Source organism: Anas acuta, chromosome 8, assembly GCF_963932015.1.
Source record: "Anas acuta chromosome 8, bAnaAcu1.1, whole genome shotgun sequence".
NCBI lineage: Eukaryota > Metazoa > Chordata > Aves > Anseriformes > Anatidae > Anas > Anas acuta.
In genome coordinates, this window is record NC_088986.1 from 9,183,866 (window position 1) to 9,208,165 (window position 24,300).

Here is a 24,300-nt window from a genome sequence, read left to right on the forward strand (position 1 = left end):
CTTTTCCCTTCTTTTCCCTTCTTTTCCCTTCTCTCTTCCCTTCCCCTCTCCGCCGTGCTTTTGGCAGCACCCTGTGAAGGCTTGTCGTGCTTCCAGGTGGAAGCTGCAGTGGCTGTGTCAATGCCCTGCTATTAACCCACTTTAATTAATCGCCCTCCCAGCCGTGGAAATGGCCCCTTCTCCTCCATCCCAGGCCAAGGCATCTCCCAGGAGCCTTCACCTTTTGTCCTTGAGCCCTTTCGGGGCTGCGTTTGAGGGCAGGGCTGCTCCCAGCACCGGGAGCAGGTGACGTGATTTTCCCCATCTCCGCTACCCGCACCTGTTTGCTTGGGTGGCAGCCAGAAAACTGACTTCATGTTTGATTTTTTTTTTTTTTTTTTCTTCTTGATTTTGCAGCCAGCCAAATGCTCCTGCCTGCTGCAGAACCCAGGGTGGATCAGCCAGGCCAAATCCTGCCCCTGTGTTATGGTAATCGCGGCTGCCACCCAGCAGATGCGGGCTGCTGAAATAATGAGGCTGTTCAGCAGACACGGAGGAGGAGAGGGGAGCTTTTGTCTGGCACTTGCCGGGGTTGGAGTACACTTGTCGAGCAACAACTGGAGCTCGTTGAAAAGAAGTGGAGGTTATTAGATGCGTTTCGCTTGCTGCCGATGGCCCCGTTATTTTTTTTATTTCCCTTCGGATGCCAGGAGGAGGCTCTGGTGCTGGGAAGGAGGAGGAGGGAGATGCCACCTGAAATTGTGCTTCTTTTGCTGAGGGTGAGGGAAATGAATCGGGCTGGAGGCAGCTGGCAGGGCTCTGGCAGCTCGGACCCCATGTTTCAAGGATGCTCTATCTTCCCCAGGGTAACTGGGGCCAGGAAAATGATCAGATGGGTTGTGTGTCTGTCCATCCATCCCACTATCTGCCCTGCTATCTCTCCCTCTGTCTCGATGCACATTTCTCTAACCCTCTCCCTCTGATCTGAAAAAAGGCAGCAATCCCCGTCAGAAGCCAGGAATAAAACAAATATCTTCCCTCCCCAATTCAGGTAGCTCCTCATAAATCTTCCCAGCTTCAGCCCGGTCTCCTAGGACTCCTGGGGCAGTCGGGAACCTATTTAATCAGCCTGGACCATCAGCGCAGTTTGTCGCTCCCCGGTTGCCGAAAGGCCCTTTGAACCCTTTGTGTCTTTATTGAATTATCCCCGCATCCCCTGGCGATTTAACCAGCCTGGCCTATTCTGCACGCTGCCTCCCGGGTTAATAACCCACCGAAGTCTCGCTGCAGGCACAGAGGGACGGGGAGCATCGCTGCCCCTCTGCCAAGCCGCTTATCGCCGCATCTTCCCACGTCTCCTGGCTGGGCGCTCCCACGCGCTGCACATTTCCATGAAAAGACACAAAATGGCATGGCCAGAGAGGAGGGCTGGGAGCCAGCATCAAGATCGTTCCAGGGAAAGGCCTGCCTGGGGCTGGGAGAAGAAAAGTAAAACTTTTGGGGAGCCTCAGCAAGGGCTGGGGTGGGAAAAATCACAAGACCCCCTGGATGCAGAGGTCATTTTTAGCACAGTTTAGTGCGCTGTCATTTTTAGCTGAAAAGGACCCAGATATCCTGGGTACCCAGGTGGTGTCTCTGCTGAGGGGTGCTGGCTTCTGGCAGAGGTTTCCTGTGCTGACCCAGCCCTTGGGAGCGTGGGGCTCAGCGCTGCTCAGGATCTGGCCTCCTGGACGCAAACAGAGAGCTGTCCAAATCCAGGAGCTCTCCTTCCACCAACCTGAACTGGTTTTCAGCCAGAGAAATACCGAAGCATCCCCTTCAACAGGCAGGTTTCTCTCTTAGGCTGCACTGAAGTTTTCCTGGGGATGGTTTCTGCCTGCCCCAGTGTCCCCAGCAGCCTCCCAGCCACCGATCGTGGTGAGGAGCAGCCAGACCTTCGCCTCGTCCCCTCCCAGCTCTGGCCACGGGGGCTGGTGATCTCCGTCCGAAGGGTGCTGCTCGCCAGGCACCACAACTTAGTATGGACCACCATCAAAACAGGAGAAGCAACCTAATCTACGAGTGCATTAGGGTGTCAGAAAACAATAATCCAAGAAGGAAACACATTATCTGGCCTTGTTACTTTACAAAGTAATTTAAATTAATTTTTCCCTAGAGTGGTTAGGGAGCACTGCAACTTGCCCTTGTCTATTCTCTCCGGCTAATGAAGCTTTACCAGAGACTGCTCGTGAATTCCTATTAAGACCTCATCTTAGAGGTTACAGGGCAAAGCAATTTCTGCTCCCGGGAAAGATGCCTATGAATTTGTAATTGTAAGTCCGTGTTTGATAGGGATTAGCATCTGAAAGGGGTAGAGTGGTGGGTAGCAGAGAAAACATTATTTCAATTAGCAGAAGAAAAGCAACTTAACATCTGATTATAGTTTACACTTCTAATTTTCTCCCAGTCTGGCATCTGGGATAATTATTTCCTGAAGCCATCCGCACCCACCGAGCCAGCCAGCTCTTTCCTTCTCCTCCTGGTCATCTTGGCTGCGAGTGACATGGGAATGGCCGAGGAGCTGGGTTTTCTCTTTCTGCTCTTCTCCCCATCAGTGGCCGGCCTCCTGGAATTTGGGGATGGAGGGGGGCTGCTGTGCAAGCCAGGCTGAAGGGAGATGAGATGTTTCTCTTCACACCGAGGAGGTGCAGGACGTGGAGGATGGGGCTTTGCTCAATGGGCAGGGTGGTGGCCAGCAGCATGGCATGGGGCCGGTGGCCGGCACTCCCAGCTGAAAAAACGTGCAATTTGGAAAGCTTTTGGGGGGCCCTGGGGAGAGAGCACAGGGTCACACCCTTCCCTCTTCATCTGGCAAAGAAAGAGGGAAGGTGTCCTTTGAGGGATACATTTCTGTACTCAGAAATTCAATCCAATTCCAATCATCCAGTTTCTCCCCACCTTACAAAGGCAGGTGCCATTTCTGGGGGACTTGGCCCTGGCAACAACCCACGGTCCTGCTCTTTTTTCCTGGCTGATTGGCCTCCTCTTTCCTAATGATGATGCAATCAGTTGTCAGATGGGAGATTCCTCGTGAGGAGGCTTGTTGTTATTTAAGGAAGATCACGAAATCCATCCTTAATGAAAGGACAGGAGAAAACCCTTCCACCAAGTTACACTGGAGCCTGAGATTATCATTTTTATGGGTTTCCAATCTTTCCTGCCTTATCAGCCAATGCAGCTGGAGGCTTCAAAAACCCTCCCAGCTTGCTGCTGATTTTATGGGACGAAGATTAGAGATGATCAGATAGTGAATTATTCATTCCACTTGATATGGCGGGGCAGGGGGGAATATCCAAGCACGAGCCAGTTCCCTTCTCCCTCCCTGAGCACCTCGTGGTGGGATCCCGGCTATCAGCCGCCCCAGCAGCACGGTGGCAGTGCTCTGAAATTAGCAGGGGTGCACAAAGACGAGGGGGAATCGATAACGTGTGTCCTTCCAGCAGCAGTATGGAAGATCGGGTGGTTGTTTTCTTAGCCTAATGTCTCCAGCTTGGGGGGATGAGGTTATTGGGGACGTGTTTTCAGAGCCCCAGCAGGCGCTGAGCCTCCTGTGCTCTGTGGGCCCAGGAGCTCTCAGAGGGTGAATCCTGGCAACCAGGCAGCTGGGGAGAGGAGGGAGCCAGATTTATAGTGGGTATAAGGGAGAAATGTTTCGTGATGAGGGTGGTGAGGCACTGGAACAGCTGCCCAGAGAAGCTGCGGATGGCCCAGCACCAGAAGTGCTCAAAGCTGGGCTGGAGGGGGCTTTGAGCAGCCTGGTCTGGGGGGAGACATCCCTGCCCGTGGCAGCGGGAAGGACTGGATGGGCTTTAAGGGCAGACGGTGGGGGCCGCCAGGTTGGTCTGCCGCTGAGTAACCAGTGGGTGAAATAGCTCACTCATTGCGGCAGGCAAGTCCTGCCAACATTGTCCTGCCTGGCCCTGCACAGGAGGCCAGGCAGCATGGGAGGAGGGGGGGGAAATCCATGAAACCCCCCTGCAAGGGTCCGTTTCGGCCCCTGCTGATCGAAGGCTTGCACTCAGAGCCACGCCATCTGCAGAGGGGTTTGCACCAGGAGCTCCACCTGAGATCATGAAGCCACTGGCAATAGGAAACTGGGGAGTTCTGCGGCAGGCTGGGAATATTTTTTGATGGAAAATGTAAAAAAATACCCAAACAAACAAAAAATTTGGGGCTTGTTTATTTTTTTCCTTTTCTTTTTGGAGCAACCATTTAAACATAAATTCAATTATTTGATTTTTTAAAGGAAAAATGTGATCTTTTCTTCAGGCTGTTCAGGCTTGCTCTTACCTGTTTTGTTTCTTAATTTGTTTGTCTCTTTCTGATGAAGTGGGAGGAGATGGGGAGGACGAAGGAGGGAAGGAAGGAGGGAGGGAGGAAGGAAGTGAAGGAGAAAGGCAAATAACCTCCATCCAAACACGGAGCCCCACAAACGTTTTTGAAGAGGAACTGGCATCTGCGCCCTGAGCCATATCACCCAGGAACACATTTTAGGCTCAGGAATGCGCTCTGAGCAAACGTTCATTTTGGCTTAAAAAAAAAGACATCATTTCTTTGGGGGAAAAAAAAAAAAAGTCAAATTTTGGAGGATATCAGCATGAATCCCGAAATACCAAGACCTGGCTGTGCAGGAGGGTTGTTGTATGGGCAGCAGCTCACAGGAGGCCCTAGGAGAGAGCCTAACGGGAACGTGCCGCTCCTTGTCTCTGCACCTCGCGTGCTTCCACTGCCAGGGTTATAAAGGGACAAAGCAGGTGGAAAATTGTTTGCTGAAATTTCTGACTCGGCCCCTGCGCTAAGCCCACCGCCACTAAAGCTGCTTGCAGTTTCTCATCCCCCCGGGGCAGACTGAGCGATATGCAGCCCTGGTGCTTTGAGCCACAATGGTGCATACCTCCCTAATGGCTGCCATGGGCTCAGCAGATGCCTTGGAGCTTTGTAAGCTTTGAGATAAGCAAAGGAATCATTCCCTGGCCTCATGACCAAGGACAGACCAAGAGCACTTCCTTAAGTGTCGTATAAACAGGGGAACGTGTGATGGTAAAGTGGGTTTTGCTCCTAAGGAGGGAGCTGACAGCGAGACCCCCACCTAGCAGCCCTGCCTTCACCTCTTGGTCTGCCATGCCCCCTATTTTAGGAGACATCCCTACCTGTGGAAAATCCCCCTGAAACCCCTGGGGCTGGGCTGGGCAGGGGTGATGAGATGTCCTGGAGTAAGGGTGGAGGAGGGATAGGGAAACCCCACGAGCTCTGCTGTGACTGCAGGGTGGGTAGCAATTAGCAGGGGGTGGCTCAGGCACCGAATTTTCTAAAGGCAGCAGCAGGGCAGGGTGCTACAGGGCTTCTGCTGCTAAGGGCTTCTGCTCCAGGCAGGTTTATTTTTATTTTTATTTATTTATTTATTTATTTTTATTTTTATTTATTTTATTTGCCAGGGTTTTGCTAAGAGACAGGCGACATGCAGTCAGCAGTGATCACAATCTCTGCACGTTTCCCTGGAACGGGAGACACGCCGACAAGTCCTTGGGAAACCAAAGTTCACTCTCATTATTATTTCTTCGTAAGCCAGCTCATCCCTTTTGATTCACAGCGGGATTGCTTTCACAGGACCTTGCTATGGGCAGGTCCCGGTTATCCCACGTCCTTCCCAGGTGCACGGGGACAGTCCCCACCTCGGAGAGTCCCTCCCTTGCTTCTTGCAAGAGACGTCAGCAGGGTTAGCAGGAGGCTTACCCGCGCTGCACGTGGGGATCAGGGCATGGCAAGGTGCCCAAAGGAATGGTGAGAGAGCTGGGAGACGGTTTTCAAGCCAGCTCCAGCCCATTTCCAGCATAAATAACGTTGCTTTTAGGTCCAGGGGGAAAAGGAGGAATGGAGAGGGGAAATCCTGCAGGTGTGCAGGCACGGAGGGGGATGCTCACACCCAGCTCGTGGGAGGGCTGGGAGATGCAGCGAGAGGAATGCCGATGACACCGCTGGCTCCCAGTTCCAAAATTCCCTTGGGGAGTAACCAGGATTGAGCAGCCACGAAGCCAAGCAGCTCCAGCTCTTCTGCAGGCTGACCTGTCAGCTGCCCACAGCCTGCATGCGTTGGGAAGCTGCTGGGCTCCTGCACCAGCCCCAGCCCCAGCCCCGCGCCTTCCAGCCCTCAGCAGCAGCCGTGCTGCTTCCTTGTGTGTTTCTGCCTCTTCTGGTGTCAGGAGAAATCTGGAAACAGTCCCGCAGGCTCAATAAAACCGGCGCTGTGTTTATGATGTTTGACAGCCTCCCGTTTAACAAGGCACGGGGCAGGGGAGGCAGCAAGCAGCAGCTTTAATACAAGGAGGTTTCTAAACCACAAATGTGTTTTCCTAGGTTGTTTATGGCACTTGCTGAAAAGAACAGAAGCAGTTCTTTCTCTTTTCACCCCTCTTTCTTGGGATGAGCAGCGAAATGAGGGGGTCTGTGTCGGGATGGGGAGGCTCCTCCAGCCTCCCAGCCCCAGGAGGGTGGTTGGGGGTCCCAGGCAGGGCCCTGCTCGGTGGCAGGGAGGGAAGGGGGAGAGGGGAGCAGGGTCGGAGGAGTCTCAGCTCTCAGCCCGCATGCCCCAGGCGTGATCGGCAGAGATTTGCGGCTCGGGGCGGTGCTGCTTCCTCCTGCGCCCATGCAAATGTCGGCTGGGCGGCTCGGCTCCCTTCCAAGCCCGGAGGGGATCGTCAGGTTCAAGTCGCCTTGCCCCCAAATTCCCCGGCAGCCTTGGCTCTGGGGCGGCAAAAAAAAAAAAAAGAAAGAAAGAAGAAAAAATAAAAAAAAAAAGAGCCACCTCCTCCGCCCCCCCCCCCATCCCCAAGCCCTCCCCTTCCCGGGGCAGGGGTTTGAATAGCCAGGTGTGAGCATCAGCCTCCCTGTTAATGAGTTTGATAATTTACCCGGCTCATTCCTGCGGGAGGGAGGGCTCCGAGCGCAGCGCGGCTCTTCCCCGGCGAGCAGGGGCCGCTCCGCAAATCCCCGCACCGCAAATCCCCGCACCGCACCCGCACCATGCCGGCCCTGGGGCTCGTCGCCCTCGGGCTCCTCCTGGTGCTGGAGCCCGCAAGCTGCCAGCAAGGTAAGAGCCGGCAGCCCCCCTGCTGCCCCCCGCCCGGGGAAACTGAGGCACGGGGAGCGCGCTGGGGAGGCTGCGGGGACAGGGGGCACCCCCGGGAGAGTTTTCTGGGAATGGGAAAAACGCCTCAGAAATGGGAAAAATCCCTTTAGGGAGCTCACAGGCTCGCTGCTCGCTTCACCTGGCTCTGGAGGTGCGGACAGGAGCTCAGCTCTCTGGGTTAGGCAGTGACAGCGCGGCTCTGATTTATCCCCGCAGCACCGCGCGCTCTGAGGCGAGCAGCGTGTTGTCTTAAGGCTTTTTTTTAATTATTATTATTTTTTCCTTATTTCTCGGTCTTGACCCCAGGAAAGCATTCCGTGGGGTTGCTTTTCCGTCTCATTCCAAGAGCTCGCAGGTTTTCCTGTAGTTTTGATCGCTGGTGAGGTGGCAGGGGGGAGATATTTCCCTCCGCAAATTGGGCTTCCGCTCCCTTCCCCAAGGCTTTAGAGAGAAACTTCCTATTGCTATGACATTATTTTCATGAAACGCAGGGGAAGGCTTGTCTGACACTACAAATAATCAGGAGTAATTAAAACTAATGTGATCCTGCCAAAGCGCTGGAAAACTCCCTCCCCCTTTCTCCTCCTGATGCCCCAGCCTTGACCCCTCTTCCTGTATTTGTTTACCAACTTGCGAAGGATTTAACAGCGTGGGGTCTCCACCGTCAGCAGGATTGAAAGTTTTGCTGTTGCTTTGAAAGAAAAAAAAAAAAAAAAAAAGCCTTTAATGAGGACTCGGAGCCTGGCACAACTTTCTCAGACATAGCAAAACTCAGAGCACAGCCGATGCTTTCCAAGCGCTCAGGGAAGACGCACCAGAAGTTGTCTGTGTCTGAAGACACGACTGAGAATGGAAATGGAGTTACGGTGTGCACCAGGGCGTATTTTGGCATCGATGCTTTCCTCGATCTCAGCTGGAGCTGCAAAGGGATGGGCACACGCCTGTCAGGGAGTGCAGAGGCTACACCCCATGTTGGTTATTTGGCTCAGGAGTCCTTGTTTGCTGTAGAACAACCCACCGGAGGTGGTCAGGTGCCCTGGGAGGGATGGCTCTCTTAAAAAATTGTCAGGGAAGGCAAGTGAGAGTCATCCGTCCTGCCTGCCATCCCTCCCAGGCCAAAGTGTGTGCTCCAGCCCGTGGCGGTGCCAGGCAGGGCTCCCATCTCTGCACTCACTCCCTGATAAGATCTCACCAACCCCTGGGCGCAGACACTTGTCTCTGCCTGACTCCCAGCCCTTCCCCTGGATGGATGCGTGCAGCCCCAGCCCCACGGGGATATTTCATCCTGCAGCAGAGGCACCCCAGGGCTCACCCACATTGCTGGGCTCTCTGCCTCTGCTTTGGTTTAGGATCTGGGTCCCTGCTAGATTCATGAAATCTCAAAATAGTGGGAAGAGGCCCCTGGGGGTCACTGCTCCAACCCCTGCTCAGGCAGGACCACCCAGAGCAGGGTGCCCAGGACCACGTCCAGATTTGAAGATCTCCGAGGAGGAGACCCCACAACCTCTCTGGGCAGCCTCACCTGCACGGCACAGAAGAGCTTCCTGATGGTCAGATGGAAATTCAAACCCAGGCTGACCTTGAACTCCTTTAACCCCAGCAGCAAACTCATCCTGGGCTGGACCTGGACCTCCCTTCCTGGGCTCAGACTGGAAACCATGGTCCCAGCAGGAAAAATAAACCACAAATAATAAATAAATCTGGCCGAGAAAACAGCCAAGGACAGAGCGAGGGAGGAAACAAAGCTGGTCAGGCCTTGGGGTGGGGGCTGAAAGGTGTCTTTGGGGCTGTTTGACAGGACAGGAGCATCTCCTGCCCACCAGACTGTGCAGGTGGGGACTGAGCCCTGCTCTTTCCCCTGCCACTGTCCCCACACCATGGGCACCAGCAGCCTACGGGTTTGAGGGGACTGCAGGCAAAGCACGCTGCTGACACAAGAGGGAATTTCCGCCTGAATTCCTCCCGGCTGAGTTTTGGCCCCAGGACCTTGCAGTAAACACGCTGCGGTGTCTGTGCGGGGAGGGAGGGCGAGAGCCACTGCTGGGGCTGCTGGCACCCGCTGCTCCATCACGGGGTCACCGCTCCCCAAAACCTGCAGGCGGTGAGCCAGCAGCCTCCCGAAACACAGCACGGGTGGGAGAGTTCGGGTCTGTATTCATATTATTTAAATAAAAGCCCCTTGGGGTTAGTATTCAAGGAGCTGAGCCCAAAGCAGAGCCAGGAGGCGGGATGGCAGCCGGCAGCAGAGGTGGCGTGTGGCTGCCTGGATGATTGGTTTGCAAACACAGGTTGCACAGCGCCTTTATTGCCTCTGGTGAGGACTGTTTGCAGCTTAGAGCAGGGATCTGTCTGGACAAAGTGTTCAGCCAGCGAGAGGCTCTGGTGTCAGGCCGAAGTGGCTGGGCTGAGGACACGGCGGCAGAGGCGGTGACATGGGGGGAGTGTTTGGGGCTGGCTGCCTCCGCCAGCCCCATCCACACATGCCAGGGCTTCCTTTGTGGGCGAGGAGCTGAGGAAGAAGAAAAGCCTTGCCTGGGTGAAGCAGTAATTAAATCCTGAAGGGATGTAACTGTGCTGACGAGCTCTGCTTTTGGTGCTGGAGCTGACACCCAGGACTTTGCTCAGGCTGGGGCTGGGTATGTCTGGGTGCTCCCTTGTGCAGCAGCCCCCAAGAACCGAGGAGCAGCCACCCCAGCAAGGACTGAGACAAGGCTTCCTCCTCTTTCTGTCCTGCCCTGGAGTTTCTCCTGTTTGCAGGAACACATCTTGCAGCTGTCCCACCCGTGGCCAGGTCACCACTTGGGCATGGCCCCAGAAGGATGACTCCGTGTTCTCCCGGCGCTCCTGCGAGCGCACGTGTTGAGCCAGACTCCACGTGAGCAGCACCAGCGCGAGACGAGGGGCTGCAGGTCAGGGCTCCAGCTGCTCCTGGTCCTCCTCCAGGAGCTTCGTGTGCCCGCAGGCAGCTCGGGCAAAGACTGGAAAAAGACTGGAGGCAGGGGGGGCTCGGTTATGTCCCCTGGGGTGACAGGGATGCCGCAGCTCCCCGCCGCCCCCCCGGCCCGCCGCCAGCCCCGCCTGGCTTTTGTGCCGTTGGCTGTTGCTCTGAACCGCTCGGCCTTCAATTTCCCGTCGTAAATCAGTTTGCTGCTCTGGAAACTTGCTGAACGGCGGATTTTACCCAAATCCACGGCGGCAGCGGTTTGCTGCGAGAGTGACAACGGAATTTTACAGCCTCACTGCTGTCACTTACTGCCCCGGGCGGTGTTTGGAAAACAAGCCGGGAGCGATGCCTGGGGCATGTGTGCTCTGAGCCATTTGCTGGAACCCCTCTGCCTGTTATTTTGGGCAAACAGCCTCCTGCTGCGCTGTGCCACCAGTCCCAGGGGCATCTACATCCCTCCTTTGCTCTCTGTACATACATGAAAAGACACAAGAGGTCCCAAATCTGCAAGGCACTGAGCTCTGCATGCAAGTACCGGGGAGATTGATGCTATTTGCACCCCATGCTGGCATAGGCAGACACATAAACCCGCTCTGGGCTAGCAGCAGTGCCCTCTGCTCAGCTTTGTAGGGTTGAACCCTTGGCTGGACATTGATGGAGAAGCTCAGCTCAGCAGGCAAAGCACACGCACGCATTTCATATCGCTCCTGTCCTTGTTTTTCCCTGCAGCCAGGGGTAAGCTCCAGCCGTGGTCGCAAGGTGTCATCGCAGCGGTGGTGTTCCTGGTGCTGGTGGCGATCGTCTTCGTGGTCAACAAGTTCTGGTGTAACAAGAAGAGGTGAGCGCTGGGCCCGGGGATGCTCGGGGCTGGCATCCAGCACCTCTGTCACCGTGCTGGTGCTGGCAGCACCACGATCATGGCACAAAAACAAGCATTTTGGGGGGTGAAAACAAGCCCCAAATGTTTTAATTGGTGAAGCAGACTGAGCCAAGGCAGGAGAGGAGCTGGCAGCAGAGCGAGGCGGCCGAACAGCCCCGGTCCCGGGGCAGCGATGTGGACTTGACCCGTGGTGGAGGCGGCACGGGGCGGGCACCTCCTGCTCGCTGCGTGCTGAGCTCGCCCAGCTGACCCCTGCCTCGCTCGGTTGCAGGAACTTGATCTTGAACCCGAGCCCAAAGTCGGCAAGGGACAAGGACTGAACGTGCCCAGCAGCCTGCATCCTGGTGGGTTTGGCACCAGTCCCTGCCACCCTGCGTCCCCCCTGTGCCCATCAGCCCAGGCCAGGCTGCTCCTTCCCAGCCTGGAGGCCCCAGTGGCAGGGTTGGGGGCAGCCGGGGGAGGCAGCAAGGGGTGAACCCGCAGGCTCTGGGCTGAGACTGAGCACATATTTGCTGTGGGATGGCTCCTTCGGGGAGCCGGGCAGCCTCACACCCAGGAGGAAGATGCTCAGCGGTGCTCACAGGGGGCCGTGCACACACGGGGACGTGCACACACGCACACACACACCCTTCTGCACCAGGGCTGGGGTGGAGGCACGGCCCCCGCTTATCTGCCTGGGTCGCTTCTGACTGTGGGTGATTATTTTGCAACGGATTACACAGAAGGCAACTGGAAAAACCAGTCAGCAGGAGAAAACAACCCCGCTGTGTGCCAGATACGGTGACCCCGGTGCCGGGAGCACCCCGTGGGGCTCGTGGCTGGGGTTCCCCGGCAGTGCCTCCACCCCGAGAGGCAAATGTGAGCTGTGGCTCTTGGCACTCAGGGTATGGGCACAGCCCTGAAAATCCGCCCCGGGTGGCTCAGCCTCTGCTGTCCCACATCCTTCTGGGTGCCGTCAGAGCCACCCAGGGCCATGGGTTTGGCTGCTCTTCTCTTGCCCTGCTAAGGGGCTCTTTCCTCTCCCCCTGCAGGAGGGATAACGTTGAGTCAGGGGTGACCACAGGGGTCAAGGAGGAGGCTGTCACATCCAACGGCCACGAAGGGAGATACGCGAGCACCGCAAATGACTTCAGGTGAGGGACGTGCCCAGAACCCCCCTCCCTGTGGCTCCTGGGCTCACGCAGAGCCACGGCTTCTGCCCTGCTCTGGGTCTCCCACCCTCTGCACCTGGTTTTGGGGTTTTTGTCCTTCCCAGGGGGAAGCAGAAGGTGGTGAAGGACAGCAGTGCCCACCCTGCTCACCACCTCCTGGGGCTGCCGCAGCACAGCCTCACCCAGCCACAGCTTTGGAGGCGAGCTAACAGCCTGTGCTTCTCCCCCCACCCCAGGTCCAAGGAGAGCACGCACGCCTATGAGAACACGCACGCCTACGAGAACACGCTGGAGCTGGAGGAGAGGGTGGTGACCACCGCCATGTAGCAGCGTCCCCCTGTCCCCCTCTCCTTTCTCCACCCCTCGCCCTGCCTCCCGTGGCCACGCCGGGACCCTTTTCCCCGATGTCCCCCCGCACGGAGCCTGTCCCAGCCCTGCCATCTCCATCCCTTTCTCCCCACCACATCCCGGCTGCAGGACCTGCTGCTCTGCCCCCCTGCCAGCCCCACCGGGGTGCTGTGGGGCCGCTGGCCTGATCCGGACATGCACAGGGGTCCTTGTGGGATCCCCTTTTTCCCCCCCACACACATCCCTAGCTGCCCTCTGGGAAGCTGGCGATCCAGAACCCGTTCTCATCTCACCATCTCACCCTCCTTTCTACGAGCAAAGGCCCTACAGCACGTGTCTTCGTTTCAGAACAAATCTCCTCCCCTGTACATATCTTCCCTGCCAGCAATAAAGAGGATTGCTGTGCATGCGGGGTCATTTCCCTGATCACCCGCAGGACTCTCTGGCATCTCGCAGCGCTCCCAGCCTCCGGGCGCTTCGGGGAAGGTGGTGCAGGGTGGGAAGGGTGCTCAGACAGGGGCCAGCACCCCATGATCCCCTGGGTAGGATCTGTTCCTTATTTCCTAGCTCAGATGAAGCCCAAACCACTTTTTCCTGCGTTGATGTGTCAACAAAGGGAAGAAAAAGGAGATGGACTTTTTATTTTGCTCAGTGTAGGAGAGGCAAGCATCAACTCCTGCCATTCCCTAGGTGGGGAAACTGAGGCACGGAGCCAGCCCAGCACTTCCCAGTGCTGCTCGCTGGGTGAAGAGCACAGCTCCCCGAATCCCACCATCCACAGGGTGCAGACCTGCAGCAAACTGGGAACCATTTCCAGGCTGGGCACGAAGCACTCGCTCCCCCTGCGTTGCCAGGCAGTGGCTGTGGGGCTGCTCTGCCTCCAGCCTCTCCCCCTGGGCTGTTTGTTCATTAACCCAGCTCCCTCCTGCCTAAGGGATGGGGTTTTCTGCAGCAGGGACGGTGCCTGGGAAGCGCTCACAGGGGTGCCATCACTTCCACGCGTGTGCTGCTGAGCACTGCAAGCTCCTGCCCCGTGGCCAAGGCTTCCTGCAGGTGACACTCGATGTCCCTGCTGGGGAAGGCTCTGGGCACTGAAAAACCAGGCACTGCCCCGTGCCTGGGGGTACAGACACGGGGCTGGAAGTGAGCCCCCTCAGCTCGCCCCCTGGTCAAGGCTGCTCCCCTGGCTTTTCTTTCACGGGTGCCAAACTGCGTGGCTTTGACAAACAAGATCCCCAGGGTTCGCCGGTAATGATTTGCTCAGCAGAATTTGCCGAGGATTACTCATTTTGCCTGCCCGCTGCGTCAGCACTCCGGCTTGCGGCTGGGGGGTGTGGCGAGAGGATGGGCACCCATTAATTTTTACCTCCCGGTTGCAAAAGAAGTTATAAACAGCATCCTTATAATGAGTAACCAGCTCGTTCCCTGCCTCATGCGCACCCCGAATGAGCCATCCCCGGGTTTGGGGCAGGTGATGTGGGGTCGGTGCTCAGCATCCCCTGCCCCTCGTGGCTGTGGGTGCTCCAGGAGAGGGTTGGGGCTTTTGGACAAGGCCGAGCAGCCTCAAAAAGAACAAAAGGGAACGAGCAGGAATGAAATTTATTGTTGGAAAAATCTTAATTAGATTTGAAGCCCCAAAGGGAGAAAAGTGAGGTATTATCTGACACTGCTAATGAGTGTTAAGGGTCTATTGTTGGATTTCTTGTTTACCTTTCTGTGCTGGCTGATACGGCCTGGATCCTCGCCTGTACTGCCATAATTAGGATATCTCATCTCCTGCTGATAGGGCTGGGGATGCTGCTTAAAGCACAATGCTGCCGCATCCCTCCCTGGCAGAAGAGCACGGTTGGGATGACAACTTCTCCAGGTGTCCCAGCACCCAGCCCATGAGCTGGGGCTGCCCTCCAGGGCCACCAGCAGCACCTGACGGTCCCCAGGTGATTCCTTGATCTCCTTGAGCTTGGTGAGGCTCCCCACCTGCACAGGGTTAAGATGTTTCTGCTCCAGCATCATCCACAACCCTGGAGCAGCGTGGGCAGGTGGAGACCCACTCGTCCCTTGCTGCCCATTCACAGCCTGATGGGGAGAGCTGCAGGAAACCACCAGCAAAGGAAGGTTAGTGCTGTATAACCCTGAGGATACATAAATTATTCCAAGGTGGTTTAATTAAAGACTTGCTGTGTGCAGGTGAGCCGCTGCTGGAAGGAAGGCCAGCTCCAGCCTTGGCCCCATGCAGCATACCCTAGGGTTTACATGCCCCTATTGGGCTCCTCAGCACCCAGGCGATGGGATTTGGCCCTGCAGAGGCAAAAAGGGAGCCTGGCACCCCCGGTGGGAGCGGGGTGAAGCTGGCAGAGGCTGTGGGCATGCGGAGGGGACTGTCACAGCCCCTTGGGATGGAGCCCGGTGGCACCGGAGCGGCCGGTCCAGGTGGAGCTGGGAGAGCAGGATGGATGTGTGTGGGCAAGGGGGCTGCAAAGTTTTTGGTCTCGATTCAAGCCCCTGAAAGCCAGAAGTAAAATACCGTCCATTGTTGGTTTATACACCCGTAGTAGCCAAACAAACATCCCCGGAGCCGGTCCTTATCACTTTATTACACCTGCTAGAGTGAATAGATTAAAGAGGACGGGGGAGGGGGGAGAAAGCAGAAGAATCCAGCAGAAAAACCGGGTTTTGGGATTGTTAATTATTCTCTGGGGTCTCTAATCTTTAACTGGCAAACAGCATCACTAACTGTCTTAAAGCCCCTCCTGGAACATCCTGATAATAAGCCATCTGCATGAAGGCACCCCGTTATCTGCCCTCCTCCAGCCGTCTGTGACATGGCTGGAGCGGGAGATAATGAATGTGCGGCGTGTAATAACGACACGTCATTCATGATTATCGGCCTGATACCCAACCTTTTAGCTCCATTGTTTGTGCTTCAAGAAAAAAAAAAAAAAAAGAAAGAAAAAGGGAAAGAAGAAAAGGGGGATTTTAGGTGCTGCGTGCGCAGCCTGGGGTCTCCGAAGCGTCTCCGTGCCAAAGGGGCTGGCTCTGGAGGCATCTCCCCAAGGGTTTGCGGTACCCTGCAAGGAATCGCCTGGCCATTGGCAGCTGCTGTAGCTATGGTGATGGAGGGAGCGAGATGAGGCAGTGCAGAAATGTCACCGCCCGGCAGGGAGGCATTTTGGGGCCAAGGCTTGGCGATGAGGTCCCCGTCACCCGGCACTGCTGGCTCCTTGTGGTGCTTTCTGTGCCCTCGGAGCTGTTTAGGCTCCGCAGCAGAGGTTATCTCACACTGCTTGACACGCTGCTGTCCAGAAGCTGCCAGCATTTGAAGGTGGGAGGGCTGTCTGGGTCACTTGGTTTAATTGGGATAAGCAGAAATGTAGGATCTTCTCCTGGCTGTGACAGCCCCGTGATGCAGTGGCAGGGTGACACCTTCCCCCAGAGCCTGCGTCCTTGTGCGGACAAATTGCACACCTGGGCTAAGTGTGCTTCTGTCCAGGCTGGGACTCTGAAATCTCTGGTTCTGGCTCCTTTACCGTCAGAATCACCTGGAGTAATGATTTGGGGTTTGCATCAAAAGTGGAGGTAATTCTGCCTCTTTCCTGAGCAGATTTCCCACTGCTTTTCTTCCAGGGAGGGTGTCTGATGGATGTGGTTGGGGTTCAGCCATTCAGGAGAGCCAGGAGGAGCCTGGCAAGCTAAACAGGTGATCAATGGGGTGATCCTGAGCAGCTCATCACCTCTGTAGGGATGCTGCAGGGACATCCTGGAGTGCCAGCTAGTTTCCTTCCCAACCAAGGAGGCTGGGCCAGGTCTCTCTGGCTCCCCAAGCTCACTGCCTACATGGCCAGCAGAGCTGCGAGGCGCCTCTCGTGTTCCCTCATCCGTGATCGAATCGTCTGACGCGCAAGGAAGGTGGCAGAGCAACACCAGCAAACTGTTCCCATGCAAACAAACCTTGTGCGCCCTGAAAACAACCACCAGCTCCAGCAGTCAGACCCTCAAGGACTGGGGTTTTTTATCCTTTCAAACAGCTGCTTAGCAGGGCATCCAGGAGAGGAGAGGAACCTTGCCTCCAGCTGTCCTGCACCATAACCACCAGCCACACCTTGCGAAGGGATGCACAGCATCCCGACCCTATAGACGATGTCCCAACCAAGGTCCGGATCCATCCCTTGAGCCCCCCGTGCCTCAGTTTCCCCCGCTGCCTGCTGAGTGTGGGGCAGTGGCAGCTCTCCCTGGCCCCCAGCCCTAATCCCCCACAGAGGGCACAGGCGGCTCCTCCGAAGCCAAAGTGGAAGAAAAAAAAAAAAAAAGAAAAAAAAAAAAAAGAAAAAAAAAAAAAAAAGGAGGATTTGGGGTTTCCGCATCTCCCACTGCCACCTAGCGATGCAGCGCGGCCCCGCAGCTCCCCAGGAGCTGGGCACGGCCCCTGCCCTGCCGCTGCCGGTGGGGACACCAACCTGTCCCCGTGTTTTATTGTCTCGCCACCACCTCCGTTTTTTGTCATCGCCATCGCTGTTTGTGGGGGAATTTTCCTTCTGCTGCATTCAGAGCCGGGCTGTTGCGGTTATTTCCTTACCGCAAGACACCAACGTGCCCCAGGGCGAGGGCTCGGTGACCCGTGGTGTGGTGTGGGTGTGAGCGGCCTTCTTGGGGACAAAAACCTCCTCGGCAGCCTTTGTGGCTTGGGAAAACACAAGGGCAGGGCTGCACCTTCCTGGGCTGTGGGACAGGGGCAGAGCAAGGGGCACAGCCCTGCCTCTGGCTGCCGGCTTCATCCTGCCCCCAGGTGTAAAGGGAGCTGAAGGCATGCTCTGGGAGCACCTCTGCACGGCTTTCTTCTTGTTTGGGGGAGGACAAGCCTACGCACACACAGATTTGAGTGTTTTTTCCAGGTTATCTGGCTCCCGAGCACCCTCAGCTCGAGGAAGTTCAGCGTGCGGTCAGAAAAACCTGCTGGCCTGCGTGTCTGTGGTGCCCGGCACGACGCCAGCCCGCAGCCCGTCGGGGGAAGGTTTCTCCCTGAGCTTCATCCTGAGTGATCCTAGGCTGATAGGGGGTGGACACATGGTGCTGGGGCAGCAGGCAGGCTTTAGGGACCCGAGCATCCGCCCTGCTCCATCGGGGAGCAGGCAACAGTGCAAACACGCTGGTGGGTGATGGAAACCCAAAGGAGACAGCAAGGAAATGAGGAGGACACAGAGGATCCTTGGATGTCCAGAAAATCCAGGTGTCTCTTCTTCTGGATGTTGTCAAGCTCCTTGTCACTGGAGAGCCATAACTTTCTTTCCTTTATTACTTTATCTGAATAGAAGAATGAGCAACACATTAGATGCATCCTGCCCTCTGGAGAGAGTATGTACCATACTGGGTCAGTGGTTTAGACCCTGTGTAACACCTAATCCTCTGGTCAGTGCCTTCCTAAGGCCCACTCTGAGCTCCAGCTGCAAGAGGATGAGAAGTTTAGCTGGGAGAGAAAGGTGGAGAAATACCTGTGTGTGCATAGGCCAGCTTGCAGGCATCCTGAAACTTGCAGCCTTGGCAAGTCCAGCCATAGAAGGCATCTCCGTAAGGTAAAGCCTGAGGCAGCTCAGTTCATGAACAGCTCTGATATAACAGTCTGAGTTGCTGTGAGAGACCAAGGTTAATGTTGGTGTTGGCAGTTGAGTGGGGTAAACAGGAGTGCTTGTTTTCCCAGAATTTGGAGGTTTGTGCACTGACCTCTGGGTCTGGCAGGCGGTGCTAGAGCTGAAGGCGCACTTCATGATGTTGTCTACCGTCATCAAGCTGATGTCTTGAAACACCTCCACTGACGTCCTCTGCATGCTGGCCTTTTCCCATTTATCCTAGTGGTGGAGAAAGCACGTGACAGGATGGACTTCTGCTGCGGACTCAGCCACAGTACAATCAGGTCGTATTTCCCTATCCCTGCCTCTTCCCAGATCCACACTGCCAAGCTAATTACTCTGTTTTCTCCAACAAAGAGCCTAGTTCAATGCATATTCTGTGAATTTAATCAAGCTGTTCTGTGCATTTATTTTTCCAAGTTTACTATAGCAGTTGATTTTACTGGAAAACAGATGAAAGATGAAAGTGCAACAGCCAGAGGAAGGTGGAGGGAGAAATTTCAGAACTTCAAAAATCCCCTCAAAATTCAATGAAATTCTAGGAGCAATCTAAGTCCAGTCTCTTTCTTTCCCTCATTCCCACACCTGACTGTTTTCACTGGTGCACAGTTACAAGCTTAAAGTGTCAGGAATGATGATCCTCACCAGCAGCACGCTGACAGAGTCGGACATCAGGGCCATGTAAGATTTCAGCACGTTGTAATGAAATGCAGGAGTGAGCAGCTTCTGATGCTGAGACCACTTGGTCCCATTCAGGGTTCACAGCCCCTGCCCTGGAGACACCAAAAGTAGCTGTCAGCTTCTCCAGACTTCGATCGTGGCTCTGACAGCCTTTTGGTTGAGCAGGAGGTTAACGTGCAGTCTGGAAGGAGAAGGATTTGGTGGTGGAGCCTTTTCTCCAGCCTCCCTGAGGCTACCACAGTCACACTCTTTGGATGGAGGAGAAGCATGTCAGTGTGTCCTGCACTGCCAGCCATGCACGCCCAATTTGCTCTGAAACTGGCTCTCCACCAAATCTGTGGTAGTGAAGGCACGGGGCTTGCTCTTGGGTTTTCTGCCCTAAATTTTGCAGCACACACTGCCTTGAGCAGGCTTTCTTTTAGCTTTTAGTCTAAATTAGTCCACAGCCAACTGAAGGCAGTGTTTTTACTGCAAAAACCTCCTGTTTATCTGGTGTTCATTGTCCAGATGTGTCCTTTTTTATAGTGGCAGAGACCTGGAGATCGTTGGCTGAAATGAATCTGCACAGCCCCAGTGAAAACATTTAAACTTTTTAGACACAAAGTTTATATGGAAATACCTTACCAGACCCATGAATTACCTGACTCCATGACAGTGACTGAAGGTTAGTGAACTGAGAAACTTTTCCCTCAGCCAGCCTGTGGCATATTTGTTAATTAATGATTGCAAAGACAGAACCCTGGGTACAGGCTTTAATATTACAGTCCTGGGCAGATTTGAAGTGTCCGGCAGCTGTGAACCCACGCGAGGGCTGGTGGGTACGTTGCTGGGCTGTTGCACATGAAAGCAGGCTGAAGTTCACCACGTGCTGGTTTGGGTGTAGCATGGGAAAGTGCCCAGCCATGAAAGCTGGACTCATTCTGCGTGATGATCCTTTATTTTTTTTTTCCTTTTTATGGATGGGTAAACTATGCACAGAGCAGGAAGACTCAGCCTGACCCCTTGCTGGTCTTTGCAGAAAAAGTGATTGTGTGAGTTCCTCAGCTGGGATAGGATGACCAAGCCAATATTGCAGCTCTCCACATGGCACTGACCTTTTGTTAGCATGGCAGGAAGATGTGCTGCAAAGAGACAATGATAACAGCTGATAATCTTTTATATCTCCCCAGACTTGGGTGTTTCTGCTGCTTGAGCCCCGTCCTACCACCTTGCTTCAGCTCCCCGCTGTGACCACCCCCCTGAACTGGACCCCCATAACCCATACTAAGATGGTACCTATGGTTTCAGGCTAGGAGGAAGAGGAAGATGGGGGTATATCCCCTGCTGGCTTTTGTCACCCTGACTTCTTCCCCACACCATTGCTAACGTGCTGCATCGTTTGGCCCAGAGCCTGGTAAGTCATTAGAACCACATCAGCCAACAATTTTGAAATTTAAAGAAGACACAGGGACTCCTTGTAAGGCAAAGCTGTGGATTAAGCTATTGTCTTGGAGAACTCCCCTGGCAGGCACAGAGCAGAGTTAATTTTTCACACACTTGGCCAGCTTCCTGATGCTGAGTGCATCTTGTTATGCCAAGCTGGCTGAATCCATGCAAAAGTTCAGAGGAGAATGAAAACTAGTTCAGGAGGCAGGAGATTGGAGTATGTCAGACCAAGCATTAGGGAAGGATTCCTTAGGGAAGGATTTGTCCTTAGCCCAAGCAAGAGAGACACAGTTTGCCTTGAGAACTTTACACCCCTGAGTACAAGTTCCTAACTCCAGGGACCTCATGGCTATGGAAGATGTAGGAGACACATCTCCTTCCCTTTTCTGCACAGCACCCCTAGCTCTTCCTACAATCATCCTCCACTGTCTGCAGCGTTGTGATTAACAGGCAATGAGGAGAGGAGGCAGCATGGGCTGGATGTCCAGCTGGCTGGGAGGAGGGAAGGTTGCAGTTCATCAGGGGCTCCTGATGATGCTTCTTGACTACTTGAGGAGGTGGAGAAGGGCAGTGGCTTCTGTGGGTCATTTGTGCTGAAGACCTCAACACACTCATATATCGCTCATAAAAGTTGAGTGCCTTGCCAGGACCACATAAAGGACAGAGGGAGAGATGGGGATGAGCCTTTGGCTAGCACCAGTGGAGCTGTTTTTGGGGTGCCTTACCCTATTACCAGACTGAGAGATCTGAACCTACCTGGCCGCTTTCAGCAATCACCCACAAAATGGAGCAGAAATCCCTTGAGACCCACAGGTGGAGGAGCCTGGCTGGAGAGTCTCCAGACCTGTATAACTACACAGACATTCTCATTGCTGACAAAGTCCCCGGACAATAGGTTTCATTATTACCAGGCAGGGTGGATTTTTACCCATCTGACTCCCCAGTAGTTATTTAATAACCAGTATCAACTTCTGGGCATGGAGTCAAGGATATATGGGTTGGTCAAGGGAGATGTAGTGCCTTGAGCTGACGGGGAAAGAAGAAAGGGCCTGGGAGAAGAGTGGCTGGAGCCTCATTTTTGGGGATTAGGAAGAAGAATCTGATCCTGGGTGACAGCAAACCCAGGTTCCTCTGAAGGGGTCTGGCCTAATCCAGCCTCCACCCTCTGCATTTTCTGTTTCACCAGTGGGGGGGTATAAAACACTTATCACAGACTTTGGAGGTTTGGGGCCTGCTTTGAATGTTTGGTCTGATACTCTTCAGCACATATGGGGGAAGATAGCACAGGGAGTTTCTGCAGGGAAAGAAATTGTGGAAGTTCAAAAGGGAAAGTGAAGCAGCCAAGGAGCCACAGGCAGAGACACAAGGGACAGTGCAGGCCTGGTCATTACAAGGGACTGAGGCAAGGCCTACAGCCCTGCTGCGCCCACACATCCCATCTGAAGTGAGGGGCCTCAGAAGGAAAATCTCAGCTGGAAAAGCAGCTGCAGGAGCCTCCTGATAGTCCGAGAGGTCTGTGTGGGTTGGCACAGTGAACAAGGGCTTGGCTTCACCTTCTGGGCATCTGAGGCTAGCAGAGCTACAAGGGACTGCTAAAGGATGCTTGGGAGGTTGTCAAGTGTTTGCAAAGAACCTGTCTGCTTTTCACTTGTGTATGCCTGCTTAATGGCAGTGCATACCAAGACATGTCATGCCATAAAATAAAAAAAAAAAAAAAAAAGTTACACTAAGGATCTACCATCCCGTACCACAGCCTTCCACACATCAGAAAGTTGTTTTCAGGGTCTTGGGCGTCTCCACACTTAATTTAGACACCTAAAGAGAAGAAAGGAAGGTTCTTTCTCAATGGCTGGACACATACTGTTAGCAGTTTGCCAAGCAGATGAAATTTAGGTGGCAAATTGGTACTTTGCCCCAGAGCTCGACCTTGCAGCAGCTGCTTTCCTGGGTGTGCCTGTGTTTATTTGGATAGGAAGAAGAGCCCAAACCATCTGTCCCTGTGTGTTCCTGCAGCGCTTAGTGCTGAGAGATGAAATGTGGTTGTAATGCCAAGAAAAATAATGTTCCAGGCTTCCTAACACATGATATATGAGGAAATCATGGCAAGAGCCCAGCAAGTGTCGCAGAGTAATGTGAGCTGCCTGGATCCCATCTGACCACACACATCTCCAGAGTGAATTTATATCTGGAAGCATTCAATGCAGCTGTCTTACCAGTATGTTGCAATACTTATTTAATTTACAGGTTGCTCCCACTGCAATATCCCAGTGGGGTTTAGATGAGGATTGCTGGTAGCACCTGATAATGGGTTTGCCCAGAGAGCAGCACGTGTCCTGCGCAGGGATTGTGTTCCCCAGGGATGGGAGCAAGCCACTGTCACTGCTGGATCTGCCAGCCCTGGTGTGCTTGGCAGGGAGCGAGAAGGTGACAGCACCAGGCTGATGTGAGTTATTGAAAGACCAGGGCTGCTGCTGTTTAGCTGTAGCAATGAAAGAAATCCAAGATCTTTTTAACCAAAATGAATCCTTACCCTGCTGCACCCAGCAGAGCCCCTTAATGAACTCTTGATTAATTGGTTATCTGAAGGTCTGAATCAGGCAGCGCAAGGTCAGCTTATCATCTTTGCAATTACCCTTTTGGCAGGAAGTAGAGAAGGATTAAAAAATGAAGTAACCTCTCTGCATCTAGTATTTAACTGTCTTTATCGGTCTGGGTTGCACATTCCATGTGACCAGATCTTTTCTTTACTCTCAAGTGTCTTAATATCTAGCAGAGGAAAGGTAACTGGCAGGAGAGACACCCTCAGAAATGGTATTCGGGAAAGATCTGGCACCAGGACTGAGTTGTCCCAGCAGCCTCAGCCTGAGTGTCCAGTTCCAAAGCAGAGCAGCCACTGAAGATGTGGGATGCAGGTTATGGGATGAGGGATGTGGGATGTAGGATGGTGTGGGAAGCTGTAAAGGCCTTGGATCTGTGCAAGCAAGGCTCTGCTAAAACATCATTGTTTTATCAGCATTATTCTCATCCTAAATCCAACACACCGCACCATAGCAGCTACTAGGAGGAAAATTAACTCTAGCCCAGCTGAAACCAGGACACCATGCCAAGAAGCGATGGGCACAAGGCAGGGAGAAGGGTAGCAATGCTGCAGAATAACTTTCCTATTGCTCTTCAGATATGGAGAAGCAGATTTTTAGTGAGTCCTAAAAGTCCCGAGTGACTGAACAGGGCAAAGGCAGGAGCAACCCGGCCACGAACATGTATGTCAGCTGGGAATGCAGCAGAGCAGCCTTTCCTCTATCCCCAGCCCATGCCCAAAAGACAGGCAGACCAGAGCTGTCCTGCTGCGGCCCTACATCACAGCACATCCATTGCTCTCTTTGGCCATTTGGATTCTGCTGCAAAAATGGTGACCTGCTCTTAAAAGCTCTGAAAATGGGGATTTCCAAGCAACCTACATCAGTGCTCAAGAAACTTCACAGATTGCTTTGTGATATGTAATCTGTGTGTACACAAGTGCAATTTAGCAGAGGACATTTATTTATGTGAGGACCATTGTGACAAGGTCCTGTGATCTGATCCCCATTTACCTACTCCCATTCAGCGGGTGCACTCTGAGTTCAGCCTCGTGCTCTTGCTAATCTGATATTCTTGCTTTCATTTTTCACTTTTGCATGCCAAGGTTCACCCACATGATGGTATTTTTTTTTTAATCTTATCATGAAACAAAACTGAATCCAATAAAGAGATGTATGTTGTTTGCTTCTGGTGACCAGCTATTTTGATTAAAAAAATCTCATATTACACTTGAGAATATGAAGGCAAGGTATATCTTGAGTAAATGTAGTTGCCTTTATGCTTGAATATGGTTGAAGGGCAGTGTCTTTTTTCATCTAGTAAACGGAGATGGAAGGGAAAATTTTAGAGAAATATTATATAAGTATCCAAGTTTAGTGTCTATGTTGATTACAACAGCTGGATATTATTGATTCATGTTACCTTTATAGTCCTCCATGTCTTCAAAATACCTTTTTGGAGAGGCTGCAGCCCCATCAGTCGTTTCCCTTCATAATTTTGTGCAGTACCTATGCCCGCTCTTTTGCTTT

General features: G+C 53.8%; 1 protein-coding gene across 1 annotated transcript; it reads left to right on the forward strand.

Annotated features, from left to right (window-relative positions):
- Positions 1-6,893: 6,893 nt before the first annotated feature.
- PDZK1IP1 (PDZK1 interacting protein 1) lies at positions 6,894-12,872 on the forward strand. Its single transcript, XM_068690434.1, has 4 exons — positions 6,894-7,105; positions 10,818-10,926; positions 12,000-12,101; positions 12,356-12,872. The coding sequence occupies exons 1-4, from the start codon at positions 7,039-7,041 to the stop codon at positions 12,444-12,446; spliced, it is 369 nt and encodes a 122-aa protein (XP_068546535.1). The 5' UTR covers positions 6,894-7,038; the 3' UTR covers positions 12,447-12,872.
- Positions 12,873-24,300: the final 11,428 nt, after the last annotated feature.

Coding starts and splice junctions, on each gene's coding strand:
- PDZK1IP1 (XM_068690434.1), top strand. CDS start 7,039: ATGCCGGCCCTGGGGCTCGTCGCCCTCGGGCTCCTCCTGGTGCTGGAG. Junction 7,106..10,817: donor GCCCGCAAGCTGCCAGCAAG/GTAAGAGCCGGC, acceptor TTTTCCCTGCAG/CCAGGGGTAAGCTCCAGCCG. Junction 10,927..11,999: donor TTCTGGTGTAACAAGAAGAG/GTGAGCGCTGGG, acceptor CTCCCCCTGCAG/GAGGGATAACGTTGAGTCAG.